The sequence below is a fragment of the Dermacentor albipictus genome, chromosome 4 (assembly GCF_038994185.2).
Source record: "Dermacentor albipictus isolate Rhodes 1998 colony chromosome 4, USDA_Dalb.pri_finalv2, whole genome shotgun sequence".
Lineage (NCBI taxonomy): Eukaryota > Metazoa > Arthropoda > Arachnida > Ixodida > Ixodidae > Dermacentor > Dermacentor albipictus.
This window is the reverse complement of record NC_091824.1, coordinates 138,937,951-138,964,124: the sequence shown is the minus strand read 5'-3', so window position 1 is coordinate 138,964,124 and position 26,174 is coordinate 138,937,951. Positions and strand designations below refer to the sequence as shown.

Genomic DNA, 26,174 nt, shown 5'->3' with positions numbered 1-26,174 from the left:
GAGCAATCGCTGTTCTTTTGTAGGGCCCGCATTCAGCAAAACGATAATATTCAATACAACATTCACTTGCTCGTAAACCTTATTGCCCAAACTCCGCGCTTGAAACGTTGTACGTTCCCGTGGGTGCACGACAATGATCACTGCTGTGACGTTACTACGGCTACGGCAGCGTCGTAAGTAGACGTGGAAGGTACCTAAAACCAATCTTACATTTGCGAAAAGCAATGAAACTTTATTCTAGAGAGGCGCGTGTAGGATGCGGCATGTGTACTTGTCCTTCTTTAAAGGGCTGACGAAGGGCTATTATAACCGCGCAGGATAACACAATACGATTTAGAATACGAATGAAATAGTATTTTTGATTCGTATCGATTTGAGAATTCACTATTCGAAGTTGTCGAATATTTCTTTCGGTTTAGCGTTATTAATTAAGGACAACAACGGTTTGGCCGTCTGCAGAGAGATAGACTGGTGCAAATGGAGATTCGTCTGAATTATTTTGGTGCAAGAAAATTGCAGTCATGTAGACGATCCGGTTCCTGGACAAGCACATGGAGGAGGTCACTTATGGACTATACTTACTAGCCGTTGAGTAAGCATGACTCGCATTAGGCAGCCTACGAATTCGCTGTCTATTTATACAAAGCAATCTAGTATTTGGTCAACCTCATCATGTATGGATTCCTACAAAAAGAGCACTACTCTGCTACATGCATCTGGGACATACTGTTCATTTATTTTTCATTAATATCATTGTCATCGTGCACCAGTGTAATACTAGTTTCCTTCGTTTCTCACTTAAAGTATTGACAGTTGACCTAAGATCCAGTTGTTAGTTACATTACATGTATCGAATAATGTAAACAACCTCTTTTAGCCGAACAGACTACACGCAACTTTTAATTTTACTCTAATAAACTGGAAATATCCGATATTCAACTTCATATTTGAAAGTTGTTTTTTCTCGAATGTTCATATCTTATTTAAAAATTTCGCTATTCGGATACCCCTGTAAAATACCGTAGCTACAGGCACTGTAAGCAATTAAACAAGGTTTTTCGTTTTCTCTAGAGTACAATCTCATGACCTTGGGACCCACTTCTGCATATTCTGTTTTTGAAATTGTTTCGCTGGACTCAAAACAAACTTGCAATTATTTCATTGTCACGTACCACCTGTCACTGACAACATAGCACTCTGCAAAAGATGTCGGAATCTTCCGTCAGAATATTTAGTAGCGTCAGGAAGCTAAAGACAGTTGCAGCCGCCTTAAGAAAATTAGCGACGTTAGAGAGACAACAACTCCCTTGCACAGAACTCCACAGTCGCCATGGCGCCCTCTGCGCTTTGTCACAAGAAAATAAGGAAAAAAAACTGATTCAATGCATGATAAATAACTATCCAATGAGACAACGGAGAGCGGATGCGAAATGAGTCACAAAGCAGCAAGCAAGCTCGTAAATCATGCGCAAACATTTGTAGCAGCAGACATGTAATCTGGATGCCGCTTTCTGAATAACGACTTCGGTTACGCATGTGACCTGTCTGACAGGTTGTGTGTTGTCTCATTGTGAAACGCTGTCACACCGTCGTCCCAGTGCCGTCCCATTTTGACTAAAGTCAGACTCCCTTACTCGTGTCAACAAAGCGAAGAACCACAAATTTTCGTCCGGCGTGATTTTTTTTGTTCGGGTTACTGCCGCAGGTTGTTTTGCTGTCCATGGTCACGGGCATGGGACTGTCCTTTTGGGTGGCCATCGGAAGCATGATGTATCCTAAAAAACCTGTGGCTGCCCTCACTACGCTCGAGGAGTGCACGTTCAACTACACTCTTAGGGTGCCCCCTCATCGGACTTACCACTCCGGGTGAGATCAGCTGACCCCTGTCATGGTCTGATAGCTGTCATACATTTCCATTTCATTCATTCGTAGCCTGACAATAATAATGTCGTTGTACTTATCAGAGAGAGAGAGAGAGCGAGAGAGTTGCAAGGAAAGGATGGGAAGATAACTATACTTTGCCCTGTTGGCTACTCTGCACGTAGGAAAGGGTATAAGAGAACGAGAGAGAGAAAGCAAGAATCGAGATTGATTATGTGCGCTAAATAAGGTGCAGTGTGTTCGCAGCAGGGCACTATAATATGTCGCTTTAGATACTGCAGAAAGGATCGTGTGGCTTCCTGAGTTTATGAGGAGCAATGCTTGGCTCCCAGCTGTGTTAGCCAGCTTTGGCAAAAGTTGGATTGTTCGGTCTGCTTCCGACTACACTGGGAAGTCTGACGTCGTTCGTCAGACACCGCAGTGTTGCGTCACATCGTGGGAGATTAGGCGGTAACAACGATCGTAATAACGGAACCTGATTGTGTAACTGACGATTACAGTTCTGCAGATTATTCCGGCAAGCCGATTTCATAATGCGTGCCAAACGGAGAAGCTCTCTTGCGGCGCGTCCACTCTCGGCAGTAGTGTAAAGAGTCGCTGCACTACGGCACTGGCAGCATGGGTAGCGTCAGCAGCTAGGTGGTTTACCAGCGGTGCCGCAATGAGCAGCGCCTGAAAATCTGTCAAGTCCTCTATCAGCAGCGCGATGGGAAATTTCTTAATTTGGCGCAAACTTCGTACGCATTGAATGGCTGGCTTAGAATCGCAGCATATTGCAAAAGTATGCTATTTCTGTCCATTCGCAATGGAATTTTTGTTCAATATATTCCACTGTGCCGGATCCCGCCATTACGTGCGAAATTCTCAATTTGGCAGCGATATGTCAAGATGCAACAACAAAAGTTCCCGTAGTACTTCCCGACGCCGAACCGTTCACGTGTACATACGTTATACCAGCATAGAAAGCCATGTGAGCACATACCTATCAGTTCGTTATTTCTAATCAATCTAGTCAATTTCTAATCAATTCATAGTCAATCAGTCGCAGGGGAGCTCGCTTGCGCAACGTCTGCGCATTAATGCATTTGTTTGCCATCGATAGCCATGCTCAACATGCACTTCATGGCGCCACCATCTACACTGATTCAAATCGCAGGTTATAGTATACCATAGAAACTTCCTTGCCAACGACCTCACTGCAGCAAAATGCGAGGAAAGGGCACGTGAGCGCATACTTATCAGTTAATTATTTGTAGTCACCATGCGTGGTTGCGGTGATAAAGCACCAGGGACCGAATTCACAAAGCTCTTCATTCGTAATCGGCCTTTCCCATCTTCCGGCCGCCTTCGCTGATATGTCTAACACCATATAGTTGCCTGGAATTCACTTTTACGAACAACACCAGTACAGAAAAGGGCTCACAAGTACTAGTTACGAACTTCTTTTGCTGAGCACGATGCTGATCTAAAACAAAACCTGGATATCATGTTTCAGCCTTCTTCGCGTATAATGCCCGAACCAGCGACGCTAACCATTGGCAAAATTTGAGCAGAACGTTACACCAGCTTTCTGCGACCATGTACTCCGCAGGCGTTAAGCAAGCTGCGCGTTTGCAAACGGATTACGGCAAGGCACAGCGTAGAAAGTACCTAATAAGCGCGTAATATGAGCATAAGCGGAAAGAACACACATACGCGTACGGTGAATTCTCACCTCGGTCTTCACTATCGGGCATCTTAAATCATAATCCCCGGCAGAGGACTTTCGGTGAAAACGTGGCGCGCGTTTTCACCACATTATCCGGCACAGCCCTCCACCTTATCTAAACGGAGCCTATACTCGAACTTTAATCCTGTGTCTGGCCCTTTCCGCTCTCATCCTAGAGTGAATCACCAAAGCGACCGTCACCCCCTTCGGTGGAGTTGATCACCACATCGCTGAAGTATCACACTAGCGAAACTACGGTCTCTCCAACTGCTTTCCTACTATCAATGATGGGCTTATCTCTCCCTCTTTTCGCGTTCGAACAGGCGTTCCCTACGTGTCGCCCGGTGAGATAGCACACTGATCTAGATTTTCTTAAAATCAGGGCGCATGCACAGCACCGCCTCCTCCCTTCCCCAATTTATATTGGAACTGTCTTTTGTTTTGGCTTGTGTTTACAGGGGCATATACGAGTTGTACCATGTGTCCTACATGTGGATTCCCGTCATCAGCTTCCTCACCACTTTCCTCGTAGCGGTCGTTGTTACGCTACTCTGTGGTGAGTGCCTCTGTCCCGCTGTTATCTGGTAGTACGAACGCGAAGAAAAATACCATGGTAATAATCTTCAATAACAATTGTAGTGACTGTTTGCAGCAGATCTTACTTATAGACTCTCGAAGATATAAGTAATTTCGAAAATCGGCATACTTTTTAATCAGGAGCCAGCTCCGTAACACCATGCCAAGAATAAATATATCATAACTCTGTTAAGCTGCATATGGTAGTGCATGTAAAGCAGATACAAATATCAGTTTTCAATGCAATTGAAGTAGTTGTTTCGTTTATTTAGTTCGACAAGACAAGTGTCCTCAAGTTATTCACATACGTACTTAACTTTGTAGCATAGTAAAAAAAATTTTATAGGTCACTCTGCCTTCCCGCAGGTCTCAAGAACTCAAATGATGTTGACCCAAGCCTAATAGCACCGTTCGTGAGGAAGCTGTACCTCAGGACGAGTGCCAAAGAGCACAAGGAACAAAAACATGGTCTTACGAAAGCGGAGGTATGTATATCCAACGGTAACGTAACACAAGCCAAATAACGCGTAAGCAAACACAGGAAAGCGATATCTTTGACGCGTTCATTCTCCTTTTGCAACAAAATCTACAGCTTATCAAGCCCTGAAAAGCGCGGGAATTATGAGAAAAGACTTAATCAGTCACCTTTCCACGCTTTAATCGTGCCAGTCGCGAAATCCTGGATAGCAACATGTTCTAGTGAACTCTCCAACGCCGTGGTCTTACTCCGAATTATCGCGATCCGGATGCGTGGAGAACGCCTGACAAGCCCATCTACTTTCGATGTGGACGTGTCGGACACATTTCACGGCATTGACGAAGTCCTTGGACATAGCCTTCTCGAACAAGCTTCTCCAGTTTCGTCTATCCACCCCGAAGTCTGCACCAGGTGCCAACCCAAGCTGAACCAGAAACTTCTGCCCAGAACACTACGACCGCCGCCCAGGACAACCACTCGCCCTCACCATGACGCCGACCTTGTCGTTCACTTCCACTACGCCGTCCCAAGCGTCCTATACTCCCGGCGTTTTCCTTCAGGAAACTGACGGCCGCAGCTCCTGGCATGACGCTGCTATTACGACCTGCCCTCAAATTCCTCTGTTGACACTCTCAACCAATCAGAACCTGATCGACGTTGAAGTGGATGGCCTACCTGCTACAGATTTGGTCGACACCGGCACCTATATTTCTGTTATGAGCTCTCATCCCCGTCAGCATTTGAAGAAAATTCTGACCCCTACCCTATATATCATGCGCCGTAAATGTGGTTGATTGTGGCACGTCTCCCGTAGCTCACCTCTGTACCGCACGTGTCAGTGTTGCCGGCCGCCACATTTATGTTTTGTTCGCCGTCCTCACCCGCTGTTCCGACGACGACATCCTCGGTCTTGACCTTTTATCCGCCCACGCCACCTTACAGTACGTACTGTACAGCCTGACCTACCAAGTGCAGCCGTTCATTTGCCGCCGCAAGCGGTGGCTTCATGTCGAGCCGGGGGTGATGTCACGGTATTGTTCCTCTAGGACAGAGTCAATGAAGAAGACGCTTTTGAAATGGCGCGCGTTATATATATATCCGTGCGTGTGTGCGTGCCGCTCTTGCTTTTCTACGTGCGCAGCCAACAAACACTGACACCAAGGACAACATAGGGGAAATTACTTGTGCTTAATAAATAAAATAAAGAAACGATAAATTAATGGAAATTAAAGTGTATAAAAAACAACTTGCCGCAGGTGGGAACCGAACCCACAACCTTCGCATTTCGCGTGCGATGCTCTCCCAATTGAGCTACCGCGGCGCTGTTTCCCCATCCGCTTTCTTGGGTATTTATGTGTTCTAGTAGAACACATAAAGTGTCATATATATATATATATATATATATATATATATATATATATATATATATATATATATATATATATATATATATATATATATATATATATATATATATATATATATATATACCTTCCACCGCATGAGATTCATAAAAGCAAGAATTTTGAATTCTCGCTTACATTAAAATTTAGTACTTTATAATTTTACCATTCTTAATCAACAATGCGTTCCGAATAGTTCTCAACCGTTAGCTTTCTTCCTGTGTATTTCCAACGTGCTTTAATATGTTCGCTACCGTGGCTCCTCCACTGATACATGCGCTTACAATTTCATTCTTGCAGAAAAATGCCACCGAGAAACCGCAGAAACTCCGCGAGATCTTCAGAATTTCCAACGGCCACGTGAACCTCGCCATGACCAGTGACGATGGCACACAACACACCACCATTTAGGAATCCAAGAAGACGTGTTTTACGGCGGAAAATTATTTTCGCCGCTTGTGTACCTGAAATTGCGGGACTTGAAAATGCGTAGGAACCTTAGAACAGTTCCGCGAGCCCTGAGGGGAGGGGGGATCGTACAAGCCAGAGATGTCATTCAAGGCTGTCGTCTTGTAGACGCCAAACAAATACACGTGCCATCGCGATGGCCTGGGAAGTGTAGAGGTCCAACAGGACTGTTGTCACTCGCTACGAAGGAGATTCGATTTCGATTTCGTCTGATTCAATTTCACTACCTCGCGTCGTGTCCGGTAGACATAGAGACGTCGCGTTTGAAGCCCTACTATTCGCGTCGCTTTATTTCTCAGCGTAACGCTTTTCTCTGAGAGACCTACAGGTTTCCGCGTGTCGTGATTTCTTGTTTTATAGGTGATAATTTTACTTCTCTGTTGCCTTTTAGCATGCGTCATCATCCTCAATCTATTTCGTGCGCCATGTTTAAGATACGCAGCACACTTTTCGGACGTGAGAGTCGCATGTTACGGTGCACTTGGTGCGCGCGAAAGAAGAATGTCGTTACACTAAGCAACAAGCCAGCCAAGATTGTCCACAGATAACGTGTTGCCCGGGGTAAAATTGTAAAAACGCAGGTTTTTTGTTGTACATGACAACAATGGTTAGTGCTTCCATGCGCCATGACAGTAATAGTACGGCGTGATAGCGCCCTCGTGAGTGATGCTTGAAACCGGTCGGCACTTTAAAGCACCTGCGATATGTGACCCGCTATTCCTTTAACGCGTGAGAATGTGAGCCTAAACTGCTGGTCTTTAGCAAGTGCAAAAAAAAGTATTATGAAGCCTGGTTGAATGACATTCAAATAGAGTTGTGTTCCAAACAGCAAGGGACATCACAAGGAAGCTCAAGCCTCATTTAGTTTGTTTTTATGCCGAGTCTGTTTGTGTAATGCATTCGTCACAGGAAGTGGATGCGCTATACAACCAACTTTCCCTTGATATTCACTTGTTTCACCTGTGAACTTAAAACCTAGCACGAGAAAAACACTTCCAGGAAGTCCCCCTAGCTCCTGCCCTCTGAAAACTTATCTCCGTATTTTCTCTTTACTTTTCCCTCTGATGCAAGCTTTACCTCCGGCCTTCTGTGAAATGAAGGTCGTTGCCCTTTGTTCTTTTCTCACCACTCTTTAGATCAAAGTGGAATTATCCTACCGTCAGAACAGAAGACGAACGCACTGACACCCGTGAACGCTGAAACAGTTTCCTATATACAGTGAATTATTCGTACTGGTATCAGATCGCTCAAATTCATAAGAACACCCTCTTCCAAGAAAAACTCTTAAAACCGTGCCTATGCGGCTTTCGTGTATGCTCGCTTTATTACGCACGTAATATTGGCTGAAGCATTGCGTGCTTATGAACTACGTTAAGCGATATAAGGTCACAAAGCCAAGGTCAGGGGTCAGCGGTTATGGATATGCATGGAAAACCGGACATCCGCGACAGTGCGTCGAGCACCAGGACCACACGCAGTTTGCCTTTTAACGCGATAGCGTTAAGGAGCTCGTGTCGCAGAAAAGCCGGTGTCGTCGGCGTCGGTGTTTGCGGCGTTGACCGTGAGCGATAAATCACGGCAGGCGCTTCATAAATAAAAAGCAACTTCCAAGATTGGCCTGGTGGGAATCGAACAAGGGTCTCCGGAGTGTGAGACGGAGACGCTACCACTCAGCCACGAGTTCGATGCTTCCAAGCGGTGCAAACGCGCCTCTAGTGAATGCGGTGTTGCCTTCGAAACGAGCCGTGGAAAGTTATACTGCGGTGTATATCGGTAATTATGAACATGTAACGTACAGAAGTCACAATTACACGAGTTGCGAATTGCGTTTCCGCTGCATTTCTTCTGCGCTTTCCGCACGCGCAGAGCCATCTTGCGGCAAACACTGAAGACCCCCTCCTCTCAATGTACGGCGCTGCCCCGACAGGAGGCGCACCGCGCGCGCATTGGGACCGCTGCCAGGCGCGTCGCGGGACTCCCTCTCCCCTGACGACGCTTCGCCGTGCTCCCGGTTGCAGAATCAAGCGCCGTTCCTTTCTTTAGATTACTATCTATCTCTCTGCCCGTGCCGATCACGACGTTCGGCTGGCGTAGATCGTTTCCCCTCCGAGACACCGAGTTCTTTGGTTCGTTCCGTTCGCTCAGGCGCACGTTTCGTTGCCGCGCCGAACGCTGCGTTGCTCGACGCTCACCGCGTGATAGGTGGGCGCTAAGTCCGATGCGGGGCGCATCGTAAGTGATCGCTGTGCCGTAGCGCATTGTCTTATACCCCTTGGCGGGTCGACGGGAACGCTGTCGAGTCCCACTCTTGAAGGCGAAGCTTAAGCGTCCTCCAATTTTTCAATGTGTTTCTCGATTTCGGTCTCGAAAAATAGAAAAGGTATCTAAATAATCTTAATTCCCAAGCGCAGAACATCTTTAACTATAATATAGAGGCTGCCACGGCTTTTCCAAACGCCAAGTGCGAGTGCTACTCAGCTTTTCACTGCCACCGCCACATTTCACTATTCGACAGTAGCAATGATGTGTGTTTGACTAGAGTGATAATACAGCTGTAGGAGCTGTATGCGGCTCTGGTTGATGCAAGTTTCACTTAACAAGCTCACCCGAGTTTCGTTACGATCACGCTCAACTTCCGAAGTAGCGCTAGTCACCGAGTTTTGAAAGGCATTCCGCATTCGCGTTTGACACAACACACAAAAATTGCAAGCACCTTCCAAATGCGTTTCAAGCAGCGAAACACCCAAATAGTACGCGACACACGACTCAGTTACATGGGATTCCAAGACTCCTTTGCAGCCATTAGTAGCAATTCTGCCTGTGCATAAGTAAAGGGTCATGTCATATATGCTGCACTAACGCTTGTTAAGTAAAAACAGCTAATTAAGTCGTGCGTTCACATCTGTTACGTTAACCACTGTTTTTAACCACGCACGGCGGTATACATTTACTTTCTTATAGAAAGCTGAGATATTCCGTAATGTGATTTTGTATATATCTTGCAATTTTTAATTAATTACTGTCATCCACATAGTAAAGCCACGCACAGACAAAACATAAACAAAATCTTACATGCATATGACAAAACTAAAGCAACATTTATCAATGAGATAGCCGCAAGGTATTTATCTCGGGCTAAGCCAACAATTTGCCCAGATTACACGGGCACCAAAAACAGATGATTAGATGAAGAGATTAGCGAAGCGGAATTGAGAGCAGCTCTACAAAAGCTCAACACTACATCCGCGCCGGGACTGGACGGAATAACAAACAAGACGATCCGAAATCTCGATGATGTCTCTCTAGAACAACTTACCAAGTATATAAACGAATGCTGGCAATCTGGTACAATACCACAACAATGGAAAACGGCCCAGATTATTCTAATACCTAAACCAGGCAAGCGGCTACAGTTGCAGAACCTGAGACCCATTTTACTCGCGTCCTGTGTGGGCAAACTCATGGAGCACGTTGTCCTAACGAGACTGACTAACTATCTCGAGGATAAGGACGTTCTCCCCCCTACAATGTCGGGCTTCCGGAGAAATTTGTCTACAAAGGATGTAGTGCTCCAACTTAAGCATCAAATTAGAGAAAACACAAGTCGGAATGCCAAAGCTATCCTAGGATTCGACCTAAAGAAAGCTTTTGACAGTGTTACCCACAAAACAATAGTAAACAATACATGAGCTAGGCCTAGGCCAGCGAGTATACAGTTATATGCAAGACTTCCTTGCTAACAGAAAGGCACACATTAAGATAGGAGACCTTAACTCCGAAGAACTACAGATCGGAAGCGCAGGTACGCCCCACGGTTCAGTAATATCACCGATGCTGTTTAACATGGCTCTTATCGGATTATCAGCAAAGCTACAGGAAATCGATGGCCTCAATCATACCATCTACGCTGACGATGTCACCCTCTGGGTGAGCGATGACAGCAATGGACAGGTTGAAAACACATTTCAACCATCAGGGCAGACGGGAAAGCAGAGTGCGCTATATACATAAGTTCGCTAACAGCAAGGACACCACATTTGTAGACGCAGCTAGATACAGACACAAGCGCGCCTACACAGCAGTGGTGATAAATTACGAGGGAAAATGCACGACGAGCGCTACAATCTACACGCAGAAACAGCAGAGGAAATAGCTATCGCGCTAGCCATAGCACAGACACAAGTGGGCATAATCATTGGTGATTCCCAGACAGCGATGCGAAACTTCGCCGACGGTCGAATCTCCCCAGAGGCACTACGGCTCCTAAAATTAGCTGATGACCACGACAAACGTGTCGATCTCACCTGGACGCCCGCTTACGCACTACCAGACGGTAGCAATGAGGCGGCGCACCGCATGGCTCGAGAGATTACGGACCGAGCCTCGGTTAGCTCCGCCTCACCTACTATACCGCCGAGTGGGAGTGGGAAGATCGAATGACCAGATTTCACGAAATTACACAACACCATAGATTGCAGAGGCACACATTCCCACCGCCTCAACCAAAATTAAGCAAAAATCAGACTGTCGAATGGCGGCGAGCAGTTACAGAGCAGATCCTATCCGAGTCCAGCTATCATGCACCTAAAACACCGAGATTTGTACACAAATGACAAGTGCAGACATTGCGACTCTAAAGCCACCCTGGAGCATATCCTATGGGAATGTACGGCTATAATACAGGATAACGGTGATGCAGCCTCAAACTGCGACAGCCTCCGCGCGCCCTGGGAGTTTGCGTTGCTCAGCTCGGAGCTGCACGCCAACTTTGGGCCGTCCAGCGAGATGAGGAAGCCGCCAAGGGCCAACAACCCTTGGCCGAAACCTATATAGGTGGGGTCCAGGCCCACCCCACCAAATCGCAGGGCACTCAATAAAGTTATTTGAATGAATCAATGAATCCAGATATCTGTATTTCCAGACATCACTACATTCCATGCGCTGAATATATTTTTTAAAAGAACGTATTGTTTAGAAAATAAAATGTTGTCAATTAATTTTAGTTCGATAATTCAGCATTTAGGAAAGTGGATGCAGTGTACTACTGGGGTATCGAAGCAGCTGCGCTTTCAGCATTGTGCCGTTTCCGCAAGCGTTTTACTGAGTGTTTTACGGCCGAGTTTTCATTGCCTAAAACACCCATAAATCAATGTATTTAAAATAGCTAACCAAGGCGTCCAGGAACCCGCCGTGGTTGCTCAGTGGCTATGGTGTTGGGCTGCTGAGCACGAGGTCGCGGGATCGAATCCCGCGGCCACGGCGGCCGCATTTCGATGGGGGCCAAATGCGAAAACACCCGTGTACTTAGATTTAGGTGCACGTTAAGGAACAAGATGTGGTCGAAATTTCCTGAGTCCTCCCCTACGGCGTGCCTCATAATCAGAAAGTGGTTTTGGCACGTAAAACCCCATAATTTAAATTCATTAAATTTTAAAACGTCCAGGATAATCTAAGACTCCGCTATGCGAATCGAAGCCTCGAAACTTTTATATAATATCTCAATAACTGCATTTCAACTAGCTCGTTCGTTAAAAACATATTATAGTTCGCAAAAGCTAAACTGCTAAACCTTGTAGCCACTATACCAGCTAGTTCACTGCATTTCATGACCGCAATTACGGTTTACATGTTTCACGTGCCAGAATGTACATTTGTCCGTTTACCTCACTCAATTCACAGAAATAAACAAACGTAAAACAACTACCCGTGTTCGCGAAAAAAGAGTGGCGTTTGTTTGGTTTCATTACGCTGTTTCTGGCGCAGTCATCATATCTGTGTTTGTTCATTTCACCGATTTTTTCCTGCAGTCTAGATGGATATTAAGGCTTATTCATATTGAAGTCGTAAGTTCATCTGCTAAGTTAATTCAAGTTGTCACAAACCGCGCTTCGTTCGTTAAGTATGTTTAGTAGGTAGGTAATTCGAGTTTAATGGCGCAAAAGCGACTAAGGCCATGCTGCGCCAGTCACAGGGCAGTATGTGTGTTTAGTGTCTTACAGTATGATCATCCGGGCATAAGCGTTACTTGTTAAGTCAATTATAAATTCTACACCCTCCCTGAAATGTTTAGATGAATTGCAATTATAAGCACGCCCAAGTGATCTCTTAAATACAAAAAGGAGTGTTTGTAATTTAAGCAGGTTACAACTATATAGATGCCTAGCACCTAATTTATTTGGTATGCAAATTAAGTACATCGTCAACCATTCTTATTGTATTGAATGACACTGCTTTACTGTTCAGCTGTTTTATTGAATGTAAGCACTGTCGACAGTGAAATTTTCAAATTTTCTAAACGTCCACCACCTAACCCTGCCCTTGTATATCTTTATTTTTTGTTGATGTTGTTGTAAATTCAGTTTCTGCCGGTTGTTCATTCGGGCTGTGTCGGAAGTCGAGCATTCCATCGATGTGCGAATTGTCCTTGTGTATATATGTACAGTCTATATTTACACTGAGAAATAAAGACGGTGCGTTTGTTTCATCCCCCGTTTGGTCTTCTTGTTTTTAACGAAGCGCTACCTCCAATATGTTCATCTGCTAACCATAACAGAATGGTAGTCAAATTGTTCGGGAAGGTGTCGTCACGCGAGAATGTGGGTAACGCACGTACACTACTAATACAGTAGTGGTTACAATTTATTACTATTAATGTAAACATACGTAAGCACCTCGCATACAGAAAGACAAGCAGGCGAGTAATGGCCTTCTGAAAGAGACATCACGCTCGCCCTATTGAAGAGTACGAGCGATAAGTGCGGAGAACAGGGGAAATTAATGATCGATATTTATTTTATTGCGGACAATAACTTGACCACAGAAGAGCGCGATGAACGAGAGAGATTGACTGACAGAGAAGAGGAAAATGCCTGCTCGCCGCACCGTAACTGTACAGCGCGGCGAGGAAGGAGGATCAGGAGCGGAAAGATGACCGAGCCAACGAAGAACACCGAGGGAATCGAAATATTGTGAAGTAAAATCATCTCGCTCTGCAAACTTAGAACTTTTTTTTTGTTATGGCATTTAGAACGCTTGCCAAAATTTGAAACACCAGCCGCTGCGGCTCATTGACTGTGACGTTCTGCTGCAGAGCACAATGGAGGGGGGGGGGGGGGGGGTAGCGGTTTCGATTCTAGGCAGCGACTGAAGCATTCATTGGCTGCAGAGTGCAAAAACGCTCGCGTACACTGCGCTTTGGGCGGGTGCTCCGAGAACCCGCAAGCAGTCGAACTTGTTCCGGAGTCCTTCATTACGACGTCTCTGATAGCCCCTGTGTAGCTCTGAAACGGTGAACCGCATTAAAACTGCAAGTGTTTTAAAACGAGCAGAATGCGCAACGAGGGCGCGTGGTGAGACTCGCGAATTTTTGGAGGCAAAACTAAAGTGCCCAAACGTGGTGCATTGTTGAGGGCGTACTCGTAGATCCATTGCCGTTATTGGTATCCTGACTCGCTAAATTGTCAAAACTGGAACATGAACTCTGTGAGGGAAGGTCTGCGTAGTGAACGCTACGAGGAGCAATTTCGATACAGATGCCACTAAATATTGGGCTTCTGTAACAATGAATTCGTCATTCGTAGCGAGAACGGAGCTGTTGTAAGCGAGAACGCGACAGTGAAAAATTGTAGTGGCGCCTCCTGTTGTGGACTACGGTGCCTCTCCTGTGACGAAAGCACTGGCGGATTCAAAGGGGGAAGTCACGTGGAGATTACGTCAACTCGTCCGTTCTGGTGGGGGCGGTTCACATTTAGGAGCAGCAGCGGGACCTTCGGCGGCAATTTCCTGCGCAACAAAGTGACGTACTGGCCCACCCAAACGGTGATTGATTTCTAGACGAATAATCTATCGATCTAGCTCAACTTATCATTTTCATTTAGTGTCCCATTAAGCCTGTTTCCACGGATCAATCCAAAGTACCTCGCAATGAGTAGCTTCATTACAGCAAACGTTAAACTGTTCTCATTACTGACTAGCGTTGTACTTTGGGTAAGGATAAGGCATAGATTTTTTTTTCCAACACAATTCCTTTTCTTGCCTCGTCAGCGCTCTGCCCACGTCATTACCGGTATATACGCCAGCGGTCAACGGTGCGCGATAAGAAAAACAAAGACGAGCTAAAGAAATTTCACATTATACTGACCCTAGCTGTTGCGAAATAATGTGTAATTGAAACGGAAACTACTGTTGCCGGTAGCAAATCAGGAGCGCAATCATGCGTACGCATGCCGCACACCTTCTTCCGTGCCCCCATATCTCTCCACATTACAACACTGCTGCCCGTTTCTCTAGCACGTTAATCAGGTTTTTTCTAACTTCCCTATCTACTTCCACCCCCTGTCAAAAAACATGCACCCGGAACATATCAAAGACAGGAGGCATAAACGAGCCGAAGCATTAAAAATTAAATTCGGTAATATCCCGGAACATGAGGTGGCCTATGTAGACGCGGCGGGAGGTAGCGGCAGTTTTACGGTGGCAACGGCCGTCAGCGGCCGGGGTATTCCCGTGACCGCTGTCACTCTGCGCGGGCGCAACATAGAAGTTGCCGAGGAAATTGCGATCGCATTAGCTTGCGCTGGAACGGACGCGAAATTTGTGATCAGTGACAGCAAAACTGCCATACAAAATTTTAGCAAGGGAAGGATCTCGCCCTTAGCGGCCAGAATCCTAGGCCAGAGAAAGCTCGATAGAAAAATTCAAATAATTTGGACTCCGGCGCACGAAGCCGTCCCCGGCAACGAGGCGGCCCACGAGCTGGCTCGAGATCTCTACCGCCGAGCCGCTACGGGGCCCCTCGATGACCGAGGGAGCGGAGAGCGCATGCTAAAATATGGGGAGATCACGCAGCATTATAGATTGGCTCGTAGACTGGTATCCCCGCCAGACCCAAAATTAAACAGACAAGCAGTAGCGTGGAGACGACTACAAACTTATACATATCCGCACCCGGTTATGGCGAACCACATGTTCCCCGAGGCCAGGAGCGATAAATGTAATCTTTGTGGGGCGAGAGGGACCCTCGACCACATAATATGGGAATGTCCGTACTCTCCCGGGGGAACGCACAAAATAGATAGTAGAGACACCTGGGAGACCCTGCTGCGCAGCTCGGACTCTGAGCTCCAGCTCCGGCTCGTCCAACTGGCTGAAGAGGCTGCTGGGACCCAAGACCTCCCAGCCTGCATCTGAGGCGGCGGCACTCGCCCCCTGACCTGCGTGTCGGGGGGTGGGTAGATCGCCTTTTCTGTTGGCCATTAAAGTTTATTCTATCTATCTAGCACGTTATCTATAGCTCCAGATCACACCTCGCACACTCTATAACAAATGTACACCCTTTCGGGTGTATACTTGCCACACAATAATCGTCATCTGCCTTGCTTGCGTTTCCTTTCTTGAAAACGCTGCGCTCGCTACTTCCCCGTCGAGAATGCTCTGACATGCTGATAACGCGCATGCCGTTCGTGACTTGGAAGTATCTGTAGTGTTATCGGTTACTTGGATTCTCGTTCTCTTGAGAGCTGTGCGGTGCGCGACCTTTACAATGAAGTGAGAGTAGCTTCGGAGGCTCCAAGCACTTCGTTATAAACACGTTCGACTGTACAGTACTGTCTGCATATCTGGCAAGCTTGAGTATGCGTCCGTCAAGGGGATTCAATTGGTGGCTCGTCTTGAAGTGGCATACAAAGTTCTGGAAAAAAAAAAGACAATAGATGTTGAAATTTGAGAACTTCACACATCTTACTGTGGCAAATGTCTAGTATGCAACCGAAGAAGTATACGTACACCATAAGGAGGATCACCGAGCTTTTTAAAATGGAGAAAATGTATTGTGTGTGATGCAACGTCCGTGTGCAACGAAGTGTCCTTCTGCAAAAGCCGGTACAAGGGGTTAGCAACAGTTGACAAATTAGGTACGAACTTCCCGTAATAGTTGACGACCCCTAGGAAGGACTGCAGTTGCTGCTTTGTTGTCGGTGCAGCAGCAACTCGCATTGGTCGACAACGCGATCTCGACAGTCTATGAAACATATACATGGTGTTTCAGCGAACACTTTCAAAAATTTTTAAAGATTGCTTGCGGCAGATAGCACAATTCTAGTTCATGAGCTGGTCTGCTGGAAGAGGCGGACATTGCATGCACAATAAAATTGAAATGCCTAATCGACTAATTAACAAAAAACTCTAATTAGGCTTTAACTAATTAGTATCATATTACCTATATTGCAATTTACGAATTATAACGGTGGAGTTCGCAAGGCGGATCCACTTGGAACGAATTCTCAAGATGACACCAGTTTCGAGATATTAATTCCTGAACTTTGCGGAGAAATGCATAGGCGTTCCAGTTACGTTCGTTCTTCAATGCATAGAAGGACGTTTTGTTAAGAAAGTAACTGGAACACCAAATGCATTCCGCACCGGCCACGGCGGCCGCATTTCGATAGGGACGAAATGCGAAAACACCCATGTACTTACACTTAGGTGCAGGCTAAAGAACCCCACGTAGTACAAGTTATGCCAGAGTCCCCCACTACGGCGCGCCTCATAATCAGATCGTGGTTTTGGCACGTGAAACCGCATAATTAAATATATATATTTATCCGCAAAGTTCGGCAATTAATATCTCGAAACTGGTGTCATCCTAAGAATTCGTTCCAAGTGGACCCGCCTTGAGAGCTTCACGGCTAGAATTCGTAAATTACAATATGGGCTATAAGGTACTACTTAGGTAAACACTTAATTATTTAATTAGTGCGTTATACATTTCAATTTATCGTGCAAGTAATGTCCGCCTCTTCGAGTAGACCAGCCCATGAACTAGAATTGTGCTATCTGCCACAGGCAACCCTTAAAATTTTTTGGACGTGTTCGCTGAAAAACCCTGTATGTTGTTTCGGAGGCGCAGTGGCACAGGCGGCAGTTTGTTGACCGCAGAAAGGAACACATCAAACACTTTTTTTTTTTGGTACGAACCACTTTTTAACCAAAGTTGTTTATGAATGCAGTTTAAATAAGAAGAAAGACGCAAATAAACTTCATTAAAAAGAACGGTCCGGCAGTTTTGGCTGTGGTGGCCTGAGGTGGCGGCTCAAAGTCCTTGGACTCGGGCGGCATCTTCGGCTTGCCGGACGGCCCAGAGCTGGTCTTCCAACTCCGAACTTTTCAGAGCCGCCTCCCAGCGGCGGCGACGCCTACTGAGGAGGTCCCCAGCGGCCCCGCAGCTGGGGCGACGTCGGGAGAAGTTTACATTACGCTTTTTTTTTTTTTTGGCTCAGCGAGAATTTACATCCGCATCCGGCCGCCAAGCTAGCTTGAGCACGTCCCGATGACGACACTGCACGTGCAAGGCACGTCACAGAAGGAAAACCGCAGTAAAACCATAGGCCCCGCGTCTGCAGGTATTAATTTCGCGGGAAGCAGTGAGATATATAGTTATACTCCAAACTAAGGCAAATGTTCATAGAGTAAGTCGTGAGATCCACTTCGAGCAGACACAACGGAGCTGCTGGCACATTTCTAACTAATGGCAAGGCTACGACAGCCACCATGGTTGAGCGTAGCGCGATCGAAAAACACAGACGAGTGAAAGAAAGCACGAGCACAAGCGCTTGTTGTTGTTGTTGTTGTTGTTGTTGTTGTTGTTGTTGTTGTTGTTGTTGTTGTTGTTGTTGTTGTTGTTGTTGTTGTTGTTGTTGTTGTTGTTGTTGTTGTTGTTGTTGTTGTTGTTGTTGTTGTTGTTGTTGTTGTTGTTAACACGTTTGCACAGCGCAAAAGACGAGGACTGAGGGAAGAACACAACACAGGCGCTGTTGTGTTCTTTTCACACAGCTCAAAGCTCAGCTCAAGCAAATAAAGCACCGATTTTTTTACATGATTTCTTGTGTTTGTTAAAAAAAAATGTGTGTTAGAAAAGTAGTCGCAGTTCTGCGGTGTGGAAGGATTTTTATGCCTAATATGAAAATGTAAGTGAAAACGAATATTAGGGACCCGTTTTGCAACTGTACTCATTTGAACATACCCAGCTGGCTCATCTATTGCAGTGGCGTCCATAGGCACTGATTAGGAGGGGTGGGGGAGGAGGGGGGGGGGGGGGGTCCGAGCCCGAGCCCCGTCCGGAATTTTCCGGAGGGGGCAGAGCCACCGGCGGTCCCGAAGCCTACCCCCCTACCCCCAACACACACACACGCACACCTAAAATGTCATTACCAGAGTTTTGTCACCCGCATCATTCGAGGTTTCTTTTGACTTGCCTTTTTCACTTATAATTTGATTGTGGCTGATAGCTTACTGCATTATTGTTGGCGAGGACGTGCAGGGCTTTTAATTCATACTTTCGCTTTATTTCTGCAAACCCTAACAATTGGAGGACAAGCGCATTAGAAGCACTAGCGGCGGCAGCCTCATCCGTATTTTCTCACTTCAACATTGTTTTGAATTTCCACGGTAAGCACCATGCATATACACAATATATTTAATTATAAACACAGGACAAAGTTTATTATATATTTTAAAGAGAAGGACGTAGTCAATTAAAAATTATTTATAAAGGTATGGATAGTCTATGCCTAGAGAATGAACATGTTGCTGTATGTTCACCTCGCTTCAAATTGCTCTGCGTACTTTTTTTGGCTCTGAAAAAAGCCTGCAGACTTCAGCGACCCCTTCGGCAGAGTCTTCTATCACCGGCGTGTGAAATTCAGGTGAATGATATGGGTCTCATTTTTGATTCTCTTTCCAGTAAGCAATGCTAACGACTCATGAAAAAAAGCTTTTCTAATAATTTACAACATTTATTAGGTATGGAAACATCGTCACTTGCACTCGGAGGCCATAAATATATACAGGGTGTCCCGATTAGCTACCATGCGCCAAGATAAAAAGAGAGCAATTGCGTTACTCGAAGAAAACCTAGTGCATTTTGCTTCCGGTACAGTGACGTAGCTCCTAGTAACTGTTTCAATACTGAGATTTAATTAGGTAATGGTAACTAATCACCTAACTCGAGACGTAATATCCTACTTATAAAAGTGTCAATGAGGCACTTGTATAGGCACAGCCAAGTAACATGCAATTGCGATATTTTCAGCGACGTACTTATTAACAAGTAGCATTAATTAATCTAAATTAATAGCATTTCTGCATGGTGCGACACTTGGCTCATGAAACAATATATCCAAATGAAAGGCACTGAATGTAACACGAGTTGCTTCCAAAGCTCACCCGCATCCGTATGTTCTTAATGGCTCTCCTTTGTGCTTTGTCTAGTGTACAAATATCTTGACGTGCACAACAGCAGTGACCGTTCATGGAAGACGCATATCAAACCCATATATAAAAATGCTAATCGCATGCTTGCTTTCCTTCGCCGTAATTTTTCCCTTGCTCCGGTCGCTTTAAAATTACTTTTGCATAAAACGGTCGTTCTAACTGAAATGGAATATGCGTCTTCCTTGTGGTACCTTAATATAAAGTCATCGATTGATACTCTAGAATCTGTTCAGAATCTACATAACCTAATTACCTTGAATTAGGCCGCTCACTTTTCTCAATAAACTCCTCGTTGAAGAAAGGGTCGTGTTTTCAAATCTCATCTCAAGCCTTATCAAATAACGACATACAACAGTAGCCGCACTATGGTGTATACTTATAACTAAAATATGTGCACTTTCGCTATCCCAACAACGCAGTATATACACTTACGACGTAGATTTGTATTCAAAGAAAGCTCTGTAAATGTTTCACCAAAAGGAACATCGCGAAGGTTGACTCATCCTCGAGACCTGGGAGCATCCGAAAGTGGATGCGAAGGCCTCCATGTTCTTCAGCGGGATCACACAGCGATCTCTCCAGGACGCGTAATTCGTGAACGGGGCGCTGCCGTTGGCGGCGCACCACTTCACGCAGCTGGAAATGAAGAAGAGCTGCGGCGCGTTGTATCGAAGCTCTGCCAAGTGCTCGGCGCTCTCTCGGAGAAGCCCCCTGTACGCGTTGAGCGCGGAGACGACGCCCGCGAAATCCGCCATATTCTCCGAGTCGGCGGTTTCACGCGACATCCCATGGGAGCGTCGCAGGCAGAGCAGCTTGCTATCGTAGAAGTGTCGGGACGACTTCGACCACCAGTCACGCCACTGACCGTCACTGTCCCACAGCCTGCCTTCAACGTCGAACGCGTGAGTCATCTCGTGCCCGATGACAGAGCCGAGGCCGCCGTAGTTGTATGCCATCGGCGCACCGGACGAGAACACCGGAGGGCGGAGCATGGTCGCCGGCAGCATGAGCGCGTTGCGCATGGGGAAGTAGGCGGCGTTCGTTGCGCGCAAAGAAAACTTGAAGCTGCTGGTGTTCCTCAACTCCCACTCGATGGTCAGCTTCATCGCGTGCAGCCACGCTTCGAGAAAGCGAAAGGACACGTCCGGGTAACGCGAGTACACCTGGTCCAGTTCTTCGTCGTTGGCGAAGAATTTGGGATAGCCCACGTGTGCCTGGAGGGTGCGCATCTTGTCCAGGGCCGTCGCCTTGGTGACGTCGTCGAGCCAGCTGGCGCGACGAATCTCTTCGATAACGGATTTCCGTATGCGCCACAGCATCTTCTTGGCGGAGTCGACGGTGCTGGCTGGAACGGCCCTGAACAAATAGTGCGAAAGCAGCGGCACCTCCATGGCTCTGATCACGGAGCGCAGGCAAATGAACGGAAAATTCCGCACGTGCTCTGCCAACTCGGACGACGACAGGGGAACCAAAGTGCGCACGAGCTCCCACGCCACCAGGAGGCTCGTCCTCGCCTCTCCGAGGTTCGAATAGATCTTGTCAAAATAGGACAAGGCACTAACACTGATTTGAACCTTGTGCTCTTTCCGGTAGACGTTATCACTATGAGCCGCGATCAGAACTTCCCAGCGGCCAGGACGTATGGTCGGCGTGTAGATCCCAATGTCGTCAACAGTCGAGAAAACGAGGCTGTTCGCTTTCTGCAGCGTGCCTTTCGTAAGGAGGCCGATGGCCGTGTTCTCGGATTCCGTTATTTGCACGGCTATTCTCAAGGCTTCGTCACCGTCATTCAGCACGCCTAGTGCATCAGTGTGCGGAGCATAGAACTGGCTCGTCAGTACGTTCGAGCTTCGCTGGCGGAACCAGACCAATTGATTGGCATTGAGCGTGACCTTGATCTCCCTGGCGCCCTTGTAGAGTTGCGAGTCTTCCAGAGATAGGCCTAGCAGAGTGAGCAGCTTGTACTTGAAGAACAGGAGCAGGACACGGTCCAGGGCTTCCGCGCGGGCGTAACCTGGTACGGAGAGACCGACGCTTTGGACAAACTGCCTCAGCGTCGTAGACTCGTCGAGGTCACCGGCCTGAACCCTCAAGCAGCTTTGGTACAGGGCTGCCGCCTTCTGGGCGGCGCTCTGTCCTCGCTCAGGATACGTGGCGGTCGAGAGTGCGCGGGGCAGGGCGTCGTACATCTCGTCCTGCATCTGCGTGATGGTCTGCGCCGACGGACTTGCGTACGCGCCGCAGGCGAAGGCGTAGAAGTCGCGGCACGGCTCCGCCGAGGTGTCCACGAAAGGCTCGATGAGGCTGGACAAGCCGGCGTTCAGTCCCACTCTTTCGCTTGACGCCTCAGCAGTGGAAGCCGAGTGCGTTTTGCTGTCGGAGCTGGGAGATGGGGCCGCGCGAAAGATGACAGAAACGCACGTGACAGCCATGGTCAAGCCGAACACGACAATGACGTAGGCTAGGCTCTTGGCGCTTCCGACGTCGGCTGCGGGCTTCGAGTCGCACTGGTTGGCTTTGGCGCTCTGGGGGTGGAGGGACACATAGAAAATGTGGGATGAGGGCGCGTGCACGTTTATTACCAGAAATGTTGCGCAGCGAAAGACGAGGGACACAGACACACGCATCTGTCTATGGTGCGCCTGTCACCAACTAGGCCAGCAAAGTGTTTCATTTCACGTTTATACTACACACGAAGCGACGATATTGTGAAAGATACATGGCGAACCCGAAGTGATTTAACTGCGGGTGCATCGCACGCGCGTCTTTTACGAGGTTCTTTCGCAGGTTCTTTCGCAGATAAGTAAGTTTGCAGGGACAACATGGCCACAATTAGTACGTGACCGGGGTAGTTGGAGAAGTATGGGAGAGGCCTTTGCCCTGCAATGGGCGTAACCAGGATGATGATGATGATGATGATGATGACGACGACGATTATGATGATGATGATGATGATGATGATGATGATGATGATGATGATTCGCAGCTTGACGCGTTGTCACGCCACCTCGCCGTCGAAGTCCAAAAAAAGGGGAAAGAAAGAAATAGTCAAGCGTCCCGAGCGGAACTTTTCTACACACATTTCGCTGTTTCCTACGCTGCTGATTCTTGCGCAGCTTTTTGCGATGTCATCCTTTTCCCTACCTCTGCTGGCTCGTATACTGTGCACTACGTTATTATGACGAACGACTCCCGATCAGCCCGAAATGCAGACCACGGTATACTTCCTACACAACGCGAGTGTATATGGAACCCAATAATACGACGCGCTGTATACTCCACAAATAGGCTGTGCAGCGTTTCAGCGATTCTTCGATGGCCGCTTTCAACTGAGCTCGATACCTGGATACTAAACTGTACTTCAACGAAGTAATTCCGAGAGAAATGGCAAAAAAATCGTAATGCACACACGTAGCTACTAAGGAAACGTAATACTCGGGCCACTCATCGGTGGATAACAATTTCTCCCTTTCCCTAAACTTCTTACACATTGCCGATATCCGCAGAATAAATTTGCTTATTCATACGCGCCGTGCCATTACTAATTAAAGTTCGAGTGATAAGAATGTGCAAATATTTCTCGTGCTTTCTTTTAGTGGCGACATATTCTGTTACCGGGTGACACGGTATGAGCGGCGACTTGTGAAGATTGGTTTTTTTGGCATCTTTGCAATGTATGCGACTTGCAGTGCCTTGGCCGAAGCTTGACAAAACTACCGTAAACTAAAGTGTACAGCGTCGCTCAGGGACGTGGAAATTATATACCGACATGCATATATAAGCTTCGCCTTTGTTAGTGGAACGCGATGGCATTCAGATATCCTTGGCTGCTTCTCACGCTTCCCGGCAACTGCAGTTTATGTAATCGCGATGTTTACCGGGAAACTTTGGTGGCACGCACACTATGCACAAAGACGATTTTTTTTTTTTGTATAAACGCGGTCTCTTGTATGCACCGACGCCGGATAAAGTGCCCAGCCGCAGCAAAAAATTACATAATTTTTAGGTGTCTATTATTGTTTCGCACTTTTAACATTTGAGTCCCAGAAGCTTTAACATAAAGGCCATACGCTGTGACATTTGTCTGTGGGCTGTCATTCTTAAAACTTCGAGTAGCAACCTTGTCAAGAATCTAAGACAAGGTATGCGCAACACATATATAGTGATGGGGTCAACTTATGGGGTTGAATAGATACTCAGTCTTGCGCTTCCAACACTTAATTAGTACAGTGGCCGTGTTTTCTTTATGTGGGGCATCGCCGTCATGCGGCTAGGCTAGCGGGCTGTCTTGCGGGAGCCAACACATTTGGACGCACATGTGCGATACGTCGGCGCGAACGATCGTTGCCGTAGATCGAGGTATACAGTACAGCACAATAATCGTAGCGGAGGAAATGACTGCAGCTAGTTATCACAAAATAGTGATATCGCAGTCCACGCTCTGCTGTTCCGGCTACACCTCTCGCGATACCCTTTTTACGAGGAAGCGATTAGCATTCCTTTTGGATTTTTGCCCGCTTTGCGGTACGGTTTAGTCTAACATCTTTCGCGCCACAACATGGGACACGGGGTACGCGCCACTGGGCCTGTGCGCGTACAGACAGCTTGGAACACTTGGTATGTGCAACAATTAAAATGTGTACCACGGGCTATGTGCCTATTTTTGATTATTCCCCCGGTATGGGTCACTCAAAACCCACTATACACGGGCTCCTGAGGCACCGCAGCCCGACGCTTTAGCGCTCTGCGCCACGAACGAGAGAACAGTTCTCAGCGTCCGCGTACAGCGGCGCGCCGAGCGCAAATTTCGTGAACGCGCCGCTAGATGGAGCAGCCTGTTCACAGGGAAGCACGATAGAGGATCCCGGCTACTGTACAAGCTCCACACATGACGCGTTTCGGCTGTGCCAATACGGTGTCGCTACACTGCTTCACTGCTAATCGCATTAGCGCCGACATTCATCGTGAGATGGGTTCTGCCAGATTATTTTTTTATTTACTTACTTTACTTACGTTACTTATTTTGCTTCATTTACTTGCTTTACGTGCTTCGGTTATCTTACTTTGCTTTCTCGCGTTAGTTCCTGAGCAGCTTCGTTAACGTGACAACTGTCCCTATAGGCAAGCCGCATCACACCGCAGCGCAAGCTAGTCACTAGGCATTTCCGTACAATTGAACGTCACACTGAGGAAGGCACATGATAGCTTTGAAAAATTACATATGCAAAATACAAATGGCCAGACTCGCCGTAAGACAAAGTCTTAGCATAGCTGTAATACGCAGCAGCGCTTCTGATAACAGGTAATTCATCTGACACTGAGAAAGACTTGCTCGTACTATTATATACATATGTAGGATTGTAGGATTGTAGGATTGTTTGCAGGATTTTCGCAACCGTTAGGACACCCATGATATTGTTTAGCGCTTGTGCTCGCCGCGCAACATCCCTCTTGTTTCCGGCTTTCGCTCCGGCTCGATAGAGCAGGTAATAAGAGACATGTTGTCACTACACCTGAATTCTAAGGGTGAACAAGGACAGCTGGTGGCTGACCAACTCGAGTAGAGGGTCACTTTATGAGCAGGTAACCTGATAATAGGGAGAAAAAATTGGGAGTAAGATTTAGGTGCTTACCGTAGTGATGGCGAACATCTTCTTCCTCTTCTCTACCAATTCGTCAGGTTCTACGATTTTTTTTTACTTTTTGTAATTTTATTTTTTATTATAGTGCATTGTCATATTATGCCGCGTCTTTCCGACCTACTGTTAAACATTTTTTTTCTCAGTTTCTCTCATTGGTAGCACACTGAACCTAACCGTAATCCTTAACATTGTGCGGTGTGTCACTATTGTACCTTAGTATTGTTATGCTATAACGTACGTTGGAAAATTCCAAATTTAATGTTCTCATGCGTTCTTGTTTTAACTGTTTTAGTATACTGTTTGTTTATCTATCTATCTATCTATCTATCTATCTATCTATCTATCTATCTATCTATCTATCTATCTATCTATCTATCTATCTATCTATCTATCTATCTGTCTATCTATCTATCTATCTATCTATCTATCTATCTATCTATCTATCTATCTATCTATCTATCTATCTATCTATCTATCTATCTATTTTAAGGTATTGCGCCCGCCCTATGGCCCAATGTAATACCCTTCCGGAAACGTTTGAAGCGTTAAAAGGCTGACTATTGCAGTTTTTAAGGCTGTACTTCTAACTTTCGTGGCGCGGTAAGAATATGGAACTTGTGACATCTTCCTTTTCTTATTATTCATGTATATGTGTTTGAAAACGTCACAGAAATTCCGAAGAAGAAAATGTAAACCAAAAACAGACGCATCAGCGCTATCGTGGCTTGTTGACGTAAAAATATAATCAA

General features: G+C 46.5%; 2 protein-coding genes across 3 annotated transcripts in view; one reads left to right on the top strand and one right to left on the bottom strand.

Annotated features, from left to right (window-relative positions):
• LOC135895809 (sodium-coupled monocarboxylate transporter 1-like) overlaps window positions 1-8,006 on the top strand; it is a 58,524-nt gene extending 50,518 nt beyond the window's left edge. For both annotated transcript variants that reach the window (XM_065423992.1, XM_065423993.1), the window contains 4 exons: window positions 1,706-1,866; window positions 4,048-4,145; window positions 4,532-4,650; window positions 6,347-8,006. In XM_065423992.1, coding sequence (XP_065280064.1) covers window positions 1,706-1,866; window positions 4,048-4,145; window positions 4,532-4,650; window positions 6,347-6,457 — 489 coding nt within the window. In that variant the 3' untranslated portion in view covers window positions 6,458-8,006. The remainder of the gene's footprint in view (window positions 1-1,705; window positions 1,867-4,047; window positions 4,146-4,531; window positions 4,651-6,346) is intronic.
• Window positions 8,007-20,206: 12,200 nt separating this feature from the next.
• On the bottom strand, window positions 20,207-25,432 carry LOC135895767 (membrane metallo-endopeptidase-like 1). Its single transcript, XM_065423926.1, has 2 exons — window positions 25,417-25,432; window positions 20,207-22,308 (listed from the first exon to the last, which is right to left on the bottom strand). The coding sequence occupies exon 2, from the start codon at window positions 22,213-22,215 to the stop codon at window positions 20,254-20,256; it is 1,962 nt and encodes a 653-aa protein (XP_065279998.1). The 5' UTR covers window positions 22,216-22,308; window positions 25,417-25,432; the 3' UTR covers window positions 20,207-20,253.
• Between the last annotated feature and the right edge of the window lie 742 nt (window positions 25,433-26,174).